This window comes from Loxodonta africana, chromosome 1, assembly GCF_030014295.1.
Source record: "Loxodonta africana isolate mLoxAfr1 chromosome 1, mLoxAfr1.hap2, whole genome shotgun sequence".
NCBI lineage: Eukaryota > Metazoa > Chordata > Mammalia > Proboscidea > Elephantidae > Loxodonta > Loxodonta africana.
The window spans coordinates 204,378,274-204,397,911 of record NC_087342.1 but is presented as its reverse complement, the minus strand read 5'-3'; the positions used below and the strand labels follow the sequence as shown (position 1 = coordinate 204,397,911).

The following is a 19,638-nucleotide window of genomic DNA, read 5'->3' as shown; positions in this document are numbered from 1 at the left end:
CAAGGCAATCCTATTTATTGCTTCATTTTTAAGCAATCCATCTAGAAAAGCATGCAAATATAAATTTCATTTTATCATATTTACTTTCCAATGAATTGAGTTTCTTTGACTAGGTATGACACCACCATGTAGCATTTGTTGTGATTTATGACATTTACATAGAATACTTTACCTACAGATGGCTATTGCATGTTTGCATGTTAGGGAATTTGAGTTCCAGTGGGTGATTTCAAAGAGCGTTAACTTTTCTTGGCTCCTTCTATGAGGAAGAGATGACAAACTATAGAAGCGACTCCAACTAGGTCAGCAATTTGCCTTGCATCACCTCAGAACTTGCTCAGTTCAAGCCATTGGGTATTTATTTATTGGGTACCAACTCTGTGTCAAATTTTAATATTGCTAAGGACACAAAAGTGACTAGGACATGAACTCTGCTGCTGTCAAGGAGCTCTCAGCCCAGTAGGGTAGCAGACATTTAACAATAATGACAGTACAATGTGAGATGAGCAATGATAAAAGTGTGTTCAAAGAGCAGAGGTGCAAGAGGAAGTCTTTTTGTTTAGGGTAGAAGTAGGGAAGAGAGAGAGGGACTGTCTAAGCTGGGTCTTAAGTAATGAGAAGGGTTTCTTTGAAAACTCAGAAAAAAGCAGGCATTCAAAATTGAAGGAACAGCAGGTGCAAAGGCATAAAATACAGGCCAGCAAACCCTGGCCCACAGGCCATGTCTGGCCTGCTGCCTGTTTTTATAAATAAAGTTTTATTGAAAAGCAGCCATGTACATTCATTTAAGGCTTGTCTAAAAAAAAATTTTTTTTTTTTAAGGCTGTAGTGGCATAGTGATTAAGAGCTACGGCTGTTAACCAAGAGGCTGGCAGTTCAAATCCACCAGGGGCTCCTTGGAAACTCTATGGGGCAGTTCTACTCTGTCCTATAAGGTCGCTGGGTCTGTAATCGACCCGATGGCACTGAGTTCATTTCAGTTCGGTTAAGGCTGTAGTGCTTAAGGCTGCTTTCACATGCTCCAGTGGCAGAACTGAGTAGCATGGCCTACAAAACCTAAAACATTTACTGTCTGGCCCAGGATGAAAAAAGTGTGACAGTCCCTGGTGTAAAACAGCATAACCTGCTAATAAACTCTAAATTATTCCATGTTGCTACAATGTGAGCCACTTGTTCAGTCCAAGCCAAGCGCTATTCCACATTTCTTCACTCCTCGGCAATCCCTACAACTAATGAGGTGTTTTTACTGCCTTCCACATTATTCTTCCCATTAGGCAGGTTAGTGCTGTCGTAGGTGGCAGACCTTGCCCATTCTGTGACAGAGGGACACATAGCCTATGTGTGCTTACAACACCCGAGAGCATCCCAACTCTGCAGATATGAATAGGGGGACACTTCTCAGAATATGAAATAATTTTAGCATGCCGCACAGGGAATATCACCTTTTTAAAATGCTGTGTATAACTTTTTGTTACATATAGCATTGATATCAGAATTGAAATTGGATATAAAAGGTATTTATTTTTCATTGTAGATCCATAGAAGTATTGGTATTTTCCTGAATGATGCTTTTTTTTTGTTTGTTTATTTCAGTATTTCTAAATTTGAAGAACGATGCTGTTTTCTTTATGTGCTTCATAATTCTGACGATTTCCAAATCTACTTCTGTACAGAACTTCACTGTAAAAAGTAGGTATTAGTCATTGTTTATCTGTGAAAAAGATTGTTCTTATCTGATCGTTGTTTTTAATTAATGAGTGAACATGGAGCTCCTGTAAAGAATTCATGTTTATGTGATTCTGTAAATATTTTATTCAGGCTAATATTTTATAATTATGTGGTATGTTTAGCAATCAGAGAGCTTTTGAGGCTCTCTTTAGTAAAATAGGCTTTTTATTTGTCATAATTTTTTTCCACAGATAAAACATTAACTGAGCCTTACTTGTTAATTGTCTGATAATTACATTTCATCTTTAAGGTGCTCACTTATTAGAATTTATGCTTAACAAAATTTTAATTGCAGAATTCTTTTGAATAATCTCCCCGTTATCTACAACAGTGGTTCTTGACTCTGGCACGTATTAGAATCATCTGGTGAGCTTTAAAAAAAAGAAAAGAAAGTTCCTGGGCCTCCTTCCAGACTAATTGTATCAGAGTTTCTGGTGGGAGGACAGCCTGAATTAAGAGCCAGTGATCTGATCTACACCAGTAAAAGATAATCCAAAATTCTGTGGACTGCATTTTATGTTTGTGTTAACCTCCCTAGGGGTGTTTCTCTTGGGCTGATAAATAAATGCTTCATGTTCCATTAGGACATGGTGACTGACTGTGAGGAACTAGAAAGTGAGTGGCGTTTTAGAAGCTGAGATATAGGTGAAAACCAGTTTGGACTTAAAAATTTTGCTGGGGATTGTACTTATTTAAATAATCACTATTTGTCCCCATTATAAGTGACTCTGATATGCTAGCTACATATCAGCCACATTTTTTTTTTTTTGGTGCCAAAAAAAAAGTTTGCTTAACCCATAACTCTTGGCTAGAGTTTTAGCCTTACTATCATAAAAAGTATGGTAAAAAGAGTTAGAAATAAGAAAGAATTCCTAGCAAATGTAGTGCCTACTTTTTTACTTATTCTTAAATTCTTAAGGTTATTGGTTTGTTTCTGTGGTAGTTAAAACTGAGATTTATGGAATGCTTACTCCACACTTAATGTCTTTTTTAATCTTCAAAGAAACCTTAAAAGGTGGGTAGTATTAATATCTTCGTTTAAGAGTAAAAAGTAGAGTCTGGGAGAATTTAACCTCTTTAGAAACATACACCCCCGAACCTGTTGCTGTCTATTCTGACTCATAGCAACCCTATAGGAAAGAATAGAACTGCCCCATAGGGTTTCCAAGGAGCTGCAGGTGGACTTCAACTGCTGACCTTTTGGTTAGCAGCTATCTTGGTCGTCTAGTGTTGCTATAACAGAAATACCACAAGTGGATAGCTTTAACAAAGAGAAATTTATTGTCTCACAGTCAAAAAAAAAAAATTTTTTTTTAATTTTTTTAGTAGGCTAGAAGTCCAAATTCAGGGCATCAGCTCCAGGGGAAGGCTTTCTCTCTCTGTCAGCTCTGGAGGAAGGTCCTTCTTGTCAATCTTCCCCTGGATTAGGGCTTCTCTTCACAGGAATGCTGAGTCCAAAGGACACACCCTGCCCCCGTGCTTCTTTCATGGTGGTATGAGGTCCCCCTGTCTCTCTGGTCACTCCTGTCTTTTATATCTCAAAAGAGATTGGCTTAAGACACTATCTGGTAGATCTCATCAATATAAATGCCACTAATCCATCTCATTACATTGTAGTGATAGGATTTACACCACACAGGGAAATCACATCAGATGACAGAATGGTAGACAATCATACAATACTGGGAATCCTGACCTAGCCAAGTTGACAGATATTTTGGGGGGAGACAATTCAATACATGACAGCAGCCAGGCTCTTAACTGCTGTGCCACCAGGGCTTCAAACCAGGTATATTTGACTCCAGAATCTAAGCTCCTAAAAACTACTTCCTGTGTCCCCATCCCACTGTGTTATGTTCTGCTTAGAGATATACACGTTGAAAAATTTTGCTCGAGTGGCCAGTGGAAGTCTTTTACCCCAGGTCTCAAAGCCTGTCTTTAAAGCCAGATTCTTTTTTTTAAGGTCATTCACTTTCTTTCTCCTCTTGGTTGACCTTGACTTTGTCTCTAACTTATCGTATTTAATCTTCATCAGGACATGCTTTTATTCCAATCAGGCTTGGGAATTTTTTTTCTTCTCACAGACCTCCACGAAGTGTGTAGAGAAAACAGTGAAGAAGTAGGCACATGTAAATTCACAAATAGATTCGAAATCTCAAAATAAACTTTCTCTATTTGTTCACGGCCATATCATCAGTGGCCAGAATGGTTCCTGAGACTAGTAGACATTCAGTGAGTATTCGCTGGATGAATGATGGGTGGATGGATGGATGGATGGATGGATGGATGGATGGATGGATGGATGGATGGATGGATGGATGGATGATGTATGATATATGGATAAATGGATGGCTATATGATGAATGGGAAACCCTGGTGGCGTAGTGGTTAAGTGCTATGGCTGCTAACCAAAGGGTCGGCAGTTTGAATCTGCCAGGCGCTCCTTGGAAACTCTGTGGGACAGTTCTACTCTGTCTTATAGGGTCGCTATGAGTTGGGTTTTTTTTGTTTTGTTTTGTTTCTTTTTTTATATGATGAATAGATGGGTAGATGGGTGGGTGGGTGAGTAGGTGTGGATGGATAAATGGATGGATATATGATGAATGGATGGATGGCTGACTGGATGGATGAATGAATAAAAAGAGAACAGAGACAGGAAGAAAGGTTCTGAGTCATGTTTGGTAAACTTTACCTGTCAACCCATAAACTGCTCTTCCCTTGGCTGGCAGCACACAGCATAATCTCCTATGAGATAATCAGGTTTTGTTCATAGTGCTTTCCTTACTTTATGTCTATGAATGGTTTGCATCCCCTCTGAATGGTCTTGCCAAAATTTGCAGAGGGCAAATCTGTTTCTTGCTGTAATTATTTTTCATGGCTGTGAAATGGTCTCCAGGAAAAAGTTTTGTAAAACAAGTTTCTGAGGAAAAATGTTTATTTTGCAAAAGAGAGGTAGTTTCTGTCACCAATATAAGCCAGCCTTTTCTAGTTCACGTTAGTGTTTCACACACTTTTTTTGGGACCTCATGTGTATGATTTTGAGAAGCTCAGGTAGCAGATTTAATACTGAGATCAAAGATCATAGGGACCAAAGGTGTATCAGGTGGTCACCTCAGAATTTGGAGACACTATTCCAGAACTGAAAACCCTGGTGGCCTAGTGGTTAAGAGCTGCGGCTGCTAACTGAAAGGCCAGCAGTTCAAATCCACCTGGCACTCCTTGGAAACCCTATGGGGCAGTTCTACTTTGTCCTATAGGGTTGCTGTGAGTCAGAATCATCTTGACGGGCACAGGTTTGGTTTTTTTAATTCTGGAATTTAAAAAGCCTTGGTGGTACAATGGTTAACACTCAGCTGCTAACCAAAAAGTTAACAACTGAAACCCACCAGCCACTCCACAGGAGAAAAGACCTGGCAATCTGCTCCCATAAAGATTACAGCCTAGGAAACCCTGTGGGGCAGTTCTACACTGCTGAGTAGGGTCCCTATGAGTTGGAGTTGACTCAACAGCACACAACAACATACCAGAATACAAATATTTTTGTTATGTTCCATTTTAAATAATATTAACTGCAGCAAAACAATAATAGCTAATATTTAATGAGTACATTGTGCTAACAACTTTACATATATTAAGTCAAGTCATTTTCACAATAACCTACGAGATAACCCGTTGCCATCATTTTGACTCATAATGACCCTATGGGACAGAGTAGAACTGCTCTAAAGTGTTTCCAAGGCTGTATAAATCTTTATGGAAGTAGACAGCCACATCTTTCTTCTATGGGGCAGCCAGTGGGTTTAAACCACCAAAGTTTCAGTTAATGGCCAAGTGCTTAACCACTGTGCCACGAGGTCTCTGTTAACCTATGAGATAGGTACTTGTATATTCTCCATTTTACAATTGGGGGGTGAGGCTCACAGCGGTAGAGAAGCCTGCCCGAGATCACACAGATACAGACAATCCTGGTCTGATACCCAAGTCCACATTCTTAACGTTTCTACTACCTGTTTAACTTCATTGTTCTAATTCTATAATGTTACATTGATTGAAGTGAGACATTAGATCAGAAATTTCTAGCAAATCTTACCAGTCTATGTTTCCTTTGACGTATCGTATTTTTCTAACTGACACTAATGGCCTGTCTCTTGCCTGGTTTTAGTTACTCTCGTAGCCCCCATTTCTTTTCTCTGAAGTTGCTTTGGAATGTACTTACCTGTGTTTAATCTTCTATGTGTTATGAGTGACCAAATGCCAACTTTCTTGATAGGTTTTTTGAAATGGTGAATACCATTACTGAAGAGAAGGGGAGAGGCGCTGAGGAAGGGGATTGTGAAAGTGACTCTCTGGAGGTAATGACTTAGGTTTGGGTGTTGGTTTTACCAAGCTCTGCGGCTGATAGTTGAAAACTAACTGTTTAAAGCCTTGCTGAGGGAGAGGGGTGTGTGTGCATGTGCAGACACGTGTGGGTTTGTGGATGTGCGGGTGCGTGAATGGTGGCGAGGGGTGGGGGTTCAACCAGAGTCTGTAACCTTTCCCTTCATGCTAAAAGCTTCTGAAATTCCTGTGGTAAAAAGGGCTAAAAAGCAAACATTGGGGAGCTCTTATTCTGGATTACTGACTTTGTGTATCTTACTTATCTGATAGTGAATGGTTTATCTATGAGAGTGCTGATTACCCTCAATGCACAGGCCACACTGCCCTTACACACATTTTATATTCTGTCTCCACTATATGCATTCAGATAAACAAAGCATACTTAGTTGTGTATATTGTACATTTTACAGTGTTATGTTTTCTATTCAAGTGATTAGATAAGCAAGAAGACCCATGATCAGGATGATGCAGAAGTGAGGGGTGACCCTTCCCGATGAGACAGCTCTGTAGCAAGCACTATGAACATTCACCAGCTAAATGGGGAAATGCTAAGGCTCCTTCCTACGAATATCCCGAAGGTTTTATTTGACCTGCTGACCAGGTTTCTCATGCATATGAGGCAATTAAAAACATAATATCTCTTCGTTATACACAATAACATTTCTTAATATGTTTTCAACTTTGTCAGTGGAAATTATTTTTATTTGTATTCTAAATATTTAGTTAAAACGAGTTCTTTAATTTCATTACCATAACCTGAACTCGAAATAAACTTCAGCCCATGAATGACGTGCCTAAAATCATTCTTTCACTTCCCATTCTTTACGGTGTAAACAAAAATTACTTTAGAGAGCATCTTTGCTGTTACTGAGATCTGTGTGTGGCACAGATATTTTCTGATCTGTATCTCAGTTGGAGACAGAATTAAAATTGTTTTCATACATGTGCTAATTATTCCTGAAGCCTTTGGGTACCTTGGCCCAAAATAAACATGTTGGAAATGTCAGGTGATCAGGAAATACTCTCTATTGTTTTTAACTTCTATCGCTGTTGATACCCAGCAAGCATCAGCTGTTAAAGTTGGCCTGTCAATCAAAATTTCGAACTAATCCATACATTTCCTACCGTTTGAAACACTTCTTGTCAGAAGCCAAAGCTAAGACCTGCTTTCCTTTTTGGTTTGAATAGTAAGGTTTCTTTGAAGTAGTACAATACTGGGAGGGATTCAGCCTCCTTTGGGTCTTTGCCAGAGCCCCTTCTCCCTGCTGACATCTGGATCTATTAAGATCCATGTGCTGGGGTCATGAGCCCTGGGTTCTGCCTTTGACTTTGCCAACAGTCTGTTATGTAACTTTGGACAAAGTTCATACAAGAACATCTTTAATATTTTCTAGCTCTAGTTTCTTGTAATTTTCAAGATTAATGCAAACTATCCAAAGTTATTTCAAATATAGCTTAATATCACTTTCAGAGAAGGACTTCTTCTTTGAAACAGAAGGAAAAACAACTTCTTTTGATTCAAAGGTGTTTTTTGACTCATGGTTATATTTTGACATGGAAGGGTTGTGAACCTATATCTTAAGGAATTTAATGTGTGAAATAAATTTATACTCAAATCATTGAACAACTGAGTACAATTAACCATTGGAGTTTTAACGCTTAGCTGCTATGGTCACTATTGTTCTTCCTACCTTCTAGACTTTGGCCAAGAGCAAGAGCATCTACCCAGTGACACAAGCTAGACCCCTCAGATAAACTTCAGCTCCAGCCTCTCTTATACCCCATGTCCAGTCTTCATTTCATCCCCTCTGCCACTCCCCTGATCTTAGCTCTTTATCATCTCTTCTGTGTCCTGATCTCTCTTCTGCCATCAATACACCGCCTCTGTCATCACCAGAGAGATCTCTCAAACACAGGTCTAATTATGGGACACTTTTACTTAGAAAACCTTTAATGCAACTCTTTGAAGGTTTCTGCACCATATAATGTTCACAGTTCTCTGGTTCTAACTTAACCTCTCCTTTCCACCCTGAGGTCCAGCAGTGCCAAACTCTTTTCCACTTCTGAGACAGCCATGTTTTCCCCAGCTCTGGGCTTGACATGCAGGAGTCCAACCCTGTATGCCGTTCCTGCTTATTCCTACTTGGTGCCACATCCTTCTTTATTTTTAAAGATCTAGTTGAAGTGTCATTTTCTCTTTGAAACATTTCTCAACTCCCCTTTTCACTTTTCTCTGTGCTCGTAGCACTTTGCCCACTTTCCTGTTCTAGCTTTTCACGCACACACACAAAAAACCAAACTGTCAAGTCTCAACTTCGATTCATAGCAACCGTATAGGGCAGAGTAGAACTGCCTCGTAGAGTTTCCAAGGAGCGCCTGGTGGATTCAAACTGCCAACCTTTTGGTTAGCAGCCATAGCACTTAACCACTATGCCACCAGGGTTTCCAATAGCTCTTCACATTGCTTTGTAATTCAGTATCGTGTACCAGACTATTAATGTCCCAAAACAGGACCACACTTCATTCTCCTTTTCATCACATACTCTCATCACATGGTGGCAGAAACCCAAGCAGAAGAAGCTCAGTCAAAGCCTTTGAAGGGTTTGAAGCTGGGGAGTGACAAGACCAGAACTGTTTAAACAGTATCTTAAACTGGGGGGAGGGGGATATGGATTGGAGAGAGCAAGAGTAGATGCTGGAAAACTAGCTTGAAGGTTGTTTAATCAGTGTTAAGTCAATGAAAGAATGAATACCATAACAAAACTTAATGCCGTAATAAAGCCATTATTGACTCATCATGACTCATCATCTCTCTTTTTTTTTTTTATTTCCTTGAAAAAAATCAATAAAAATTACAGAGGTCCTTTTGGCTCTAAATACTAAATATGTTGTATACCCCTTCGCCCCTCTCCCAAAAATATACACACATGATTCTTCTCTTCTCTGTCTCTGTGTTCCACTCCTTCCATCCTCATTCTCTTATTAGCACTTGTACTTCACTTTCTTTTTAATCAAAATGGGCATATGACTGACACAAGCCTGAGGAAGCTGGGGCAGCTGGCCTGGGAACTTGTTATGCGTGGTGTCTAGAGGGCATCAAGAGGAAGTTGATCCCTTGTGGAATGGAGCTGGGGGAAACAAGATAAAAGGAATACTTTTCTTTTGACTCAAAAATCTACACACTGATGAAAAGCTTACTATTTCCTTTTCTGATGATTTGTCTCACAAACATTAACAAACAATGAATTATGGTTTAGAATTTATTTAAATAGATTTGAAATCATCCAGCAGCAAACTGGGTTTTCCTTAACACCGTTTATATTTTTGTACAGATCCGAAGCTGAATTCCCACCATTACCTCACTCTCTGAGGAAATAGATCACTTAAGGTGTTGGCTGATAAAGAATATTAATTTGCTGTTTATTCATTCATTCATTAAACAAATATTTATTGAATGTTTACTGTGTGCCAGGCACTGTACTAGGTGATGAGGGTACAGCCAAGAACAAAATAGAAAAATCACTGCCCTCATTGTACTTACATTTCGATGAGAAACAAACAATAAACGAGATAAATAAAATGTATAGTATGTATATTGGTTTTCTAGAGCTGCTAAAACAAAATACTACAAACTGAATAACTTACAAGGACAGGAATTTTTGTCTTTTTGTTCTTAAGGCTGAGAGTCCAAAATCAGGAGAGCAGGCCTGTTGATTCCTTCCATGCTTCTCTCGTAACTTCTGCTGACGGCCAGCAATCCTTGGTGTTCTTTGGAGCATCTTCTCATGGCTGTCACCTCTCTATCTCTGTGTATCTTCTGTTTTATAAGGACACCAGTTATGTAGGATTAGGACCCACCCTGCTCCAGTATGACCTCATGTTACCCTAACTGATGACATCTTCAAAGACTCTATTTCCAAACAGGATCACATTCACAGGTATAGGGGTTAGGACATTCATGTATCTTTTGGGGAACACGATACAATCAATCTCTAACAGTATGTTAGATAGTAAGAAGTGTTAAGAAAAAAAGTAGGGAAGGAGGTTAGGAAGTTACAGATGTAACAATGTGTTTGTATGTGTGTGTGTTGTCTTTTTGTGTGGAATTTTAGATAGGGAGGCCAGGGAAGGCTCATTGAGATGGGTGGTATTTGAGTAAAGATCTGAGAAAGGAGAGATATATTAAACTAGGTATTTGTACCTATAGTTGGTTGCTTGGCATTCTATACAGTATTTACATATTAAGGAGGCAATTCAGACTGAAAATTAACAAAGATACCATTTGGGTCTTTGACATGACTACTCACCTAATGTAATTTAGTATGGAGCAGGGGGAAGGGTACAGAAAGGGAAATCCATGGCTTTTTATAAGGTGATGGTTTTACTTTAGGCCTCTTGAGGGTACAGATGTTAGGTGAATCATCCACTTTGTTTGGCCTTGTCAATATTTCTTCCTAAGCTGATTCTCTTCCGAGCGCCAATTTAGATTGTTCTGGGCAGGCAACGATAGAGGGATGATTCCAGAAGTATTCCCATCCTTGCTTCAAATGCAGTTGTTTCCCTTAGCAACAACCTGATTCGCTAACCTATTGCCATAGAAATAGAATGCAAAATATATAAGCAGTCTAGTCTTAGGTTTTATTTTTTAAAACTCCTTTTTTTCTTCTGTTTTTGCATGCTTGTCATCTCATGGACCCTGACTTGTCCCAGGCTCTGTTCTACTTTTTCTGATAATCGTATAGATAATTCTCAGTCCTTTTAGGCCAGGCCATTCTCCTAGTCTTTGTTCAGCTTCCCCCACAAACCTACCTTTTCAACTGATGTATTTATGTTATAAGAATAGAAAGAAGAGAGAGATTAAAACAAAAAAAAAAGAAGGAAGCCAAGAAATAATTACCCATTTGATGGTTTTATTTGAATCACATTGGTCTTATTAAAAATCCTTTTGTTTTTTAATGTGACCACTTAATTCAACAGGAGTCAACCTGTATACCTAATAAAATATTCCTGGGGCAAACTTCTTTCAACCAAAAATAAACTGACATTGATTTTAAATGTTTTGTTTTAGCACCTGGTTTAAAAAAAAAAAAGTTCTCATCAGATTTTCTATAGCCTGATTAATTAATTAAGCAAATAATTACTGAGCATCTACTACAATACATGCCAGTATTGCTAAGACTAGGGATAGAGCAATTAAAGACAAAGCCCCTGTTTTCAAAGAGCTCAGAGTCCGGAGGGCAATGAAGACAAGTAAATGGCCAAGCGGGTAGAGTGACAAGGACATGATGGGCTGAGGGCAGAGCGCCTTGGAAGCACAGCAGACCAGCACCTAACCCAGCTTTTGAGGGTCATGTGGTTGCTTCCTGGAGCTTGGTTTTGAAGGATAAGGAAGTATTAGCTAAGTTGACTGGACACTGATGAGAGAGGAGGTTGGACACAGAAATAGGGATAATATCCTGGAGGGCATTAATGCTGTGCTCAGGAGCCTAGATTTTATCCCAGAAGCAATGAGGAGCAAGCAAAGCAGAAGTAGTGGTACTGACATGGAAGGCTCGCTTTGGAAAGCTCTGTCATCTCTTGTAGAATGAATTGGGGAACCAGCCACAAGAAAGAAGAGGGCGGGAAAACCAAATAAGAGTGCACAGCAGTAGTACAGAAGTAAGGCAAGAAGGGAGACCCTGAGTGGCGCAAGTGGTTAACACGCTCCACCGCTAACCGAAAGGTTGGAAGTTTGAGTCCACCCAGAGGCATTTCAGAAGAAATCCCTGGTGATCTACGTCAAAAAAATCAGTCACTGACATACGTGGTGTCACCATGAGTCAGAGTCAACTCGATAGAAACTTTTTTTAAGGCAAAAATAGCCTGGTTTGAGGCAATAGCAGTGAGTATCCTCACTATTGAGAGGTAAAATGAAATCAGCATGCTTGTAAAACATTTCCCTTTCTCCCCTCCCCTTATCTAACAGTATCTTATTCTAAAAAAATTATCAAGATTTATAATATTTATTTTTAGTTCTTACTGTAATTCTCACAGTTGTTTGTTTTTACTTCTGTATTTAAATGGATTTTGAGCTCATCAGTGCTTTCATCATTCACAGTTTTGTATTGATTCATCTCTGCATTATTTGGGTTTTATCGTCAAATGTGTTCAAGAAGAGTTCATGGGTCCTTTATTCTCTGAAACCTCACAAGCTTGAGAATATCGATAGCCTGTATATCTAAGGGATATTTCAGCTAGATACAAGGCTTTTCCCTTAATATAATCCTGCGTTTTAGAGTACCCAATGTATTCATTAGACTGCAATTTTAAATATTTTCTGGTATCCAAAATGATTTCTTTGTTGACCCACCAGTTATGTAGAAAAGTGTGTTTAAGTTGCTGAAAGGAGGTAGGTGAGTTATCTGGCCCTTTACAGAAAAAGTTCGCTGACTCCAGACCTAGATTAATGGAATTTAAAGTTCTGCCCTCATCCTTACTGCTTGGGCTGCAAAAGCGGCAGTTCTTGTAATTACCCCTCTAGTTTTTCTTTTCCTCTTCATTTCTAGCACCTGGCAATTTTCTTTCTTTCTTTTTTGTTTATTTGTTTTTTACAAGCCCAGCTAGCTATTTAAAAAGCTATTTTATTTTATCTAGATATTTTTAGCAGGAATGTTTTCAGGTACCTAGTCCGCCATATTGCCAAAACCAGAAGCCCCCCTTCTACTGTCTTTGGATAATAATATGTTATTCCTTTTGTAGTCCCTTGACTTAATCACTTAACTTGTTCATTTTCTTTATTTTCTGATTCAATTTTTTAAGGCCAGGAAAATTTGCATCTACGTAACTCTCTGTGGTGTTTGGTATATAATGCTCTCAATTGTCATTTCTTTTAAAACATTTTATAATTCTCGTGGTCATTTCATTTTTAATGCATTGATTATTTTAAAGTAAAGATAGTCAGTTTTTCAAATATATTTTTGGCTACCTTATCTTTAATATCCTGTGATCAAAGATCACGGTCTTGCTGATAGCCGTTCTTTGGAATTTATTGATATTTTCTTTGTGGCCCAATATGTGATGGATTATTATATATTTTTCATATATGCATGAAAGAAATTTATATCTGAGTGCAAGGTTCTCTCTCTGTGTGTCATATCAAACCTGCTAATTGTGATATTCCTGTTGCCCACCTCATTTCCATTGAGTTGATTCCAACTCATAGTGACTCTATAGGACAGAGTAGTACTGCCCCATAGAATTTCCCAGGCTGTAGTTTTTAATTTCTACAGGAGCAGATCACCAGGCTTTTCTCCCATGGAGCGGCTGGTGGGTCAAAACCCCCAACTTTTTATGGGTTTAAGTGCACTTAAGCACTGCCCCATCAAATCCACCGCCATTGAGTCAATTCTGACTCACAGTAATCCTATAGGATAGAGTAGAACTGCCCCATAGGGTTTCCAAGGCTATAAATCCTTATGGAACCAGACTGCCACATCTTTCTCCTACAGAGCGGCTAGTGGGTTTGAACTGCTGACCTTTCAGTTAGGAGCAGAGCACTTTAACCACCACACCACCAGGGCTCCTTAATCGTGCTATTAGGGTCTCGATTTTAAATCTGTCTGCTAGATATATCAGTTTAAAAAATGTTCAGTTAAAACCTACTGTGGTTTATATTTGTATGTTTTTCTTTGTAATTTTATCAGTTTCTGCTTTATGTATTTTAAGGTTATATTGTTAATGAGCATAAAAGTTAATGATCATTGTCTCCTTTGTGGGTTATTTAATTTATCGGTACTAGCGTTTTATTTCCTAACTTATAAATGTTGGAAATCCTGTTTTTAATGGCCAGTCCAAACCCTTCTGTGAGTTGAATCTAGCTGTGGGCCAGTTTTACATCCAGCAGACTTAGACAATAGAGGGAACCTGCTCTTGTGTTCTCTCCTACTGCTCTGTACTTTTACGCTGGGCTTCTGCAGAGAATGGCTTGATCATTTGGTGACCCTAAATCCTGTAGTTCCTGTCTGAGACAAAGGATGTGCCTTTCCAGGTGACGCCTCTAGGTCTGAGGAGGTCTGCACCAAATGTGTTCTCTACCCTCTTCACTTTGATCCAGTTTTCTATATGTAGTTTGATGGACTTAACAGTTTGGGGTTTAAGTCTGTAGATACTTCTTTTTTTTAACATCAAAGACATATTTTTTCCTTTATTTTTCATTTTTAAAATGTTTTTTTGTCTCAGGGAATTGGGAGTGAAGCAAAAATAATCTTTATTTTACCATCATCAACTGGAATACCTCAGAATTCTCTTCTTACCCAAAACCTTTCAGTGGTTTTATTGTTTTGATGGAGTGTGAAATACTTTCACAGTACTAAAAGCTGAGAAACAAAAGAAAGATTAACTAAATATGGCAGGTATTGATAGATGTTGATACCAGTCATGCTCATATCCAGAGTCAATGAAAAACAGGGGTTTCTTGGGTAAAAGAATCAAAGTGGGCTTTTGGAGATTCTGTATGTAGTTTCCACGGCATTCGTAACAGTTGTGAAAACATGGACACACTCCCTGCTTTGTGTTGACAGTGGCTATTTTTTAGTTTTTGAAGCTACTTAGAACTTCGTCTTACTGTTTTACCTGTTAAAACCTTAACAAAGGAAAAACGGTCTTTGAAAAGTTGATATGTAAAATGTGGAATACAACTAACATTTCAATCTTCTCTCCCCATTTTTCTTTTTGTAGTATGACTATGAATATGATGAAAATGGTGACAGAGTTGTTTTAGGAAAAGGCACTTACGGCATAGTCTATGCAGGTCGAGACTTGAGCAACCAAGTCAGAATTGCCATTAAGGAGATCCCAGAGAGAGATAGCAGGTAGAGTAATCCTGCATAATAAAAGCTGTTTTCTAACATACTTTGGGCTGTTAATAGCATTTTAGGAAATATTTTGGTGATATTCTAATTAATGAAACTCTGAAAACTCCATTGTTTTAATTAGCTCTCTCTGAGGGTTAAGTGCTGCATCATTCAAGTGTAAGGCTCTGGTGGGGAAGGGCGGCATTTCTGAGGTAGCCAGGACAGGATTTCCAAAGAGATGAAGAGAGAGTGGCCCTATGTGCGTTGGGCTGAGGTTATGTCAGATTGTGGTGGGTTTATTATATGGATAGATGGGTAATAAGTGCTATCAGAAATTGTCTGAACCATACCAAGTGGGGCCTTGTGGAAAATGGAAGCGATTTTAGGAACAGGGAAGTTGTTCAGGGAACTGAACAGCTCTAGCAGCAGGATTATCTGTCCTTCCCTGCTCCAGTGCTCTGCTCAATCATTTGTTTTCCCAACAACTTCATGATTCCTGCTGCCTCATGGCTTTCCTCAGGTCGTCTCTCTGTGAGATAGTGCTCCTATAGCCAGCTGTGTACATGTGTTGTATATTGGTTTGAATTGGTGTTTGGCCAAATTATAATGCCAGGCTCTGTCATAGGATTCCTTTGGCTGCCCTCAAATTTACTTTCCTTTGGCCACAGTGGTGGGGTCACATGATTGGCTTTCCTCAGACAGAACACTCCCCTGAGCTCCCTGGGTCTCCTGTCTACCCCAGCATCTCCACCTGTTAGTCTAAAATGCATCTCAAAGTTAACATGGCCAAAATGGAACGTAGATTTTACCCCCAAATGTACTCTACCTGAGGTTTTCCCTGCCTCAGTTAATGTTACTTCATCTATCCATCTATTTAATCTAAAACCTCAGATTCATCTGGATTCTTCTCTTTCTCTCACACTCCATATCAGCTCCATCAGTCAGTCCTGTTGTCTCAACCTCGTAATATATTCTGATTTTTCCCACTCTTGCCTATCACAAATACAACTCTAGTCTAAGCCACCAGGTCTCTCACCCAGACTCTTGACTGCTTCTGCCTCCTGCCTTCTGTCTCTGTTTTCTCTCCTCCCTTCACCCTTAGTCCATTCTTTCTCAGAGCAGCCAGAAAGATCTTTCTGAGGTTAAATCATGTCATGTCATCACTGCTTAAAATCCTTCAATGAATTCTTATTACAACCAGCAGAAAGCCCAGTACTCTTCCCTGGAACCATAAGGCTTCCCTCTGTAGATCCCCACCTCCCCTTGAACACTAGTATCCAGCCACATTGGTGTCTTTCTGTTTGTCAGGCACAGCAAGGCTCATTCCCCAGATCTTGGCATGACTGCTTTATTTTCCTCTTTTAGATTGCAATTCATATGTCAAGCCCTCAGAGAAGCCTTCCGTGACTACCCCAAGCTGAAAAAGACACTCACTCCAATGCCACCAGTATCCCAAGTCCCAGCTATCTTTCTGCCTCTCCATCCTTAGTGCCTAACTTTCAAAGGTGGCTGCTCTGCCTCCAGCCTCCTTATCTACATTACAGGCAGAAGGAATAAAAAGGAAAACCGTGCTTTCCAGAAATGCCTAGCATACTTTCAGCTCTATTCCACTGGCCAAAAATAGTCACCCCTAACTATAGGCAGCCTAGGAACTGATTCTGAGAGAGGGTCTCCTGGAATAGTAAAGTTATGGTGATGAGGACAGTGGAATACATAGTCATGATAATGTGACAGTAAGCTGTGTGAGATGATTTCTGTTCTCCTGGGTTCAAATATTAGCTCCGTCACTTACTAGCTTTGTGATTTGGGCCAGCTTTCGTCATCCCCTCTGTGAATCAATTTCCTCATCTGTCAAATGAGCATCCTAATAGAATCTTCCTCATGGGATTGCTATGAGAAATGAGTTAATATATACAGAGGGCTTAGAACAGTGCCTGACCCTTTTTCTCCTAGATCCTGCTATAGCCTCAACGTCATAGAATTGATCTTATGAGAAATAAAGGCCTTAAATGGTCATATTTGGATTGGGCATATATTTAGCTAACATTTTCAAATGCCATTGCTTAAATTTATATGCTAATCTAAAGTCTGGCTATATAATTAGCTCATCAATACTTGCATGTCTTTTAGATACTCCCAGCCGCTACATGAAGAAATAGCATTGCATAAGCACCTGAAACACAAAAATATTGTCCAGTATCTGGGCTCTTTTAGTGAGAATGGCTTTATTAAAATTTTCATGGAGCAGGTTCCAGGAGGTAAGAAATATTTTTCTTTCTTTAAAAAGTATAAATTTCTAGGCCTTGAAACACAGTAAAATTGAGACTTACTGTATCCACAGGCCTTTACTTGTCTAAGTTAAAAGAAAAAGTGGACATATGGCATTACTTTGCTGTTTACTAGGAGACAGTAAATAAATAAATACTGGAACTAATTTCATACCAATAATTGTAACTTGGAGCTCTGGTGCCGTAGTGGTTATGAGCTCGGCTGCTAACCAAAAGATCAGCAATTTGAATTCACCAGTTGCTCCTTGGAAACCCCATGAGGTCGTTCTGCTCTGTCCTATAGAGTCCCTATGAGTTGGAATCGACTCGATGGCAACAGGTTAGTCATAACTTGGATTAATGCTAGCAACTTCTACTGTATTTGATAATGAGCTTCTTTAGATAAGGGACTTTTTTTTATTCATGTTTGAGCCCCAAGAATTTTGTACAAGGCCTGGGCTACTGTGAATAACCCAACTTCTGTTGGCTTAAATTAACATTACATTGCTGCTGCTGTTATTGTTAGGTGCCACGGAGTCGAGTCTGACTTATAGCAACCCTGTGTACAACAGAACAAAACACTGCCTGGTCCTGCTACCATCCTCACAATTGTTGCTATGTTTGAGCCCATTGTTGCAGCCACTGTGTGCTTTAAAGAACTTGTTTTACTTTAACTTAAAGATTTTACCCACTGTTTTTTCTCTGCTTCACAGGAAGTCTTTCTGCTCTCCTTCGTTCCAAATGGGGCCCATTAAAAGACAATGAGCAAACAATTGGCTTTTATACAAAGCAAATACTTGAAGGATTAAAATACCTCCATGACAATCAGATAGTTCACCGGGATATAAAGGTAGGATGCACTAGGATTCATTTCTGTTTTTATTTACAAAAGTTATATTGTGTTTTGAGTAGTAATTTGGAGCGGCAAATTAATAAACCTTAGAAATAGCAGAAATGTAAGATATTACTGTATGATGAATCATTTATTTATATTCATGTCTGATCTCTTCTCAAGGTATAAACTCCTTGGTCATGTTCAACTCACTAAGATTGAGCTCCCACTTTGGTTTAGGTGCTCTTTGGGGTGGGGGTGCAGCAGTACAAAGTTGAATAAGACTAGTCCCTGCTCCTGAGGAGCTTACAGGCTGCTTCATCTTCATATCCTTGCCAATAATTGCTACTCAAATTTACTGAATCAATGGATGCATGGTTGGAAGAAAAAAATAAAATCCTCTTTTCCCACAAGTCTCACATACTCATGGATTGAAATCAAATTAGATAACTTATTAGATTCTGTTTAAAAGGAGAAAATTCGAAACTAATGCATTTTGACGAAGTAAGTTAATATTGGAAGGAGCCCTGGTGGCGAAGTGTCTAAGTACTTGGCTGCTAACTAAAAGGTCAGTTTGAGCCCACCAGCTGCTCCGTGGGAGAAAGATGTGGCAGCCTGCTTATGTAAAGTAAAGATCTACAGCCTTAGAAGCCCTATGGGGCAGTTCTACTCTGTCCTGTAGGGTCACTGTGAGTCAGAATCGACTCGATGGCAATGGGTTTGAAATTAATATTACTACCCTAAAATTGACGCAAATCCCTGTTTATCTGTGATGAATTTAATTCCATTTCCTAGGTATCCCAGGAAAATAAGTAAAACAACATAGAAAAGAAAGTAAAATGACCGGGAAGTTATAAATATAACTTACCATACACGTTATTGAAGCCTATACTATCTGTGAACTGCAGCAAACTCGAAGTAGGAACCATTTTTGACCTTGTGACCCGAGTAGCAGATTGTGAACAGCTATAAGATATTAAGGAAAAGTGCAGAGTTAATGTCCTCATTTGCTCTAAGGATACCTTTTCATATTAGACTTGCAAGCCAGCAACGGTATTGAAAGAAAGACAACGTGTTTGATTAAAGTCCTCTGTTCTCTAGGGTGACAATGTGTTGATTAATACCTATAGTGGTGTTCTCAAGATCTCCGACTTCGGGACATCAAAGAGGTTGGCTGGCATAAATCCATGTACTGAAACTTTCACTGGTATGTTTTTGTAATGATGATACCCATCTTTTGTAATTAAAGAAGTAATGCTAAGTTTGAGCATAATAGGAGAGAGAAATTTAGTCCGTGAACTCACAAATGTTAATATGAGTATCTTTTGAGGCTCACTAAAAAATGCGACACAGAATTTAAACTGGCCCCTTTCTCTTGTATTTATGTGCTTGCTCAGTCTCCTGCTTAATGCCACTGAAGATTTTTTTTTTAAACTCTGAATTTATCATTTGTTTTTCCTTTCATGGCATTACTTCCTTCCTGGTTGGCCTACAACCACCATAACCCTGGCAAGATTTTTTTTTTTAGCATTTCCATAGTCCAAGCTCTCTGATTCTTACTCATACCTTAATCACTTCCCATTTGGACTATGAGTTCCCTCGT

The 19,638-nt window shown here is 39.1% G+C and overlaps 1 protein-coding gene across 4 annotated transcripts in view; it reads left to right on the top strand.

Annotated features, from left to right (window-relative positions):
* Nucleotides 1-19,638, top strand: part of MAP3K5 (mitogen-activated protein kinase kinase kinase 5) — a 237,533-nt gene that overhangs the window by 156,059 nt on the left and 61,836 nt on the right. For all 4 annotated transcript variants that reach the window (XM_064291248.1, XM_003404038.4, XM_023555048.2 and 1 more), the window contains exons 13-18: nucleotides 1,594-1,689; nucleotides 5,999-6,080; nucleotides 14,821-14,954; nucleotides 17,067-17,194; nucleotides 17,917-18,053; nucleotides 19,137-19,242. In XM_064291248.1, coding sequence (XP_064147318.1) covers nucleotides 1,594-1,689; nucleotides 5,999-6,080; nucleotides 14,821-14,954; nucleotides 17,067-17,194; nucleotides 17,917-18,053; nucleotides 19,137-19,242 — 683 coding nt within the window. The remainder of the gene's footprint in view (nucleotides 1-1,593; nucleotides 1,690-5,998; nucleotides 6,081-14,820; nucleotides 14,955-17,066; nucleotides 17,195-17,916; nucleotides 18,054-19,136; nucleotides 19,243-19,638) is intronic.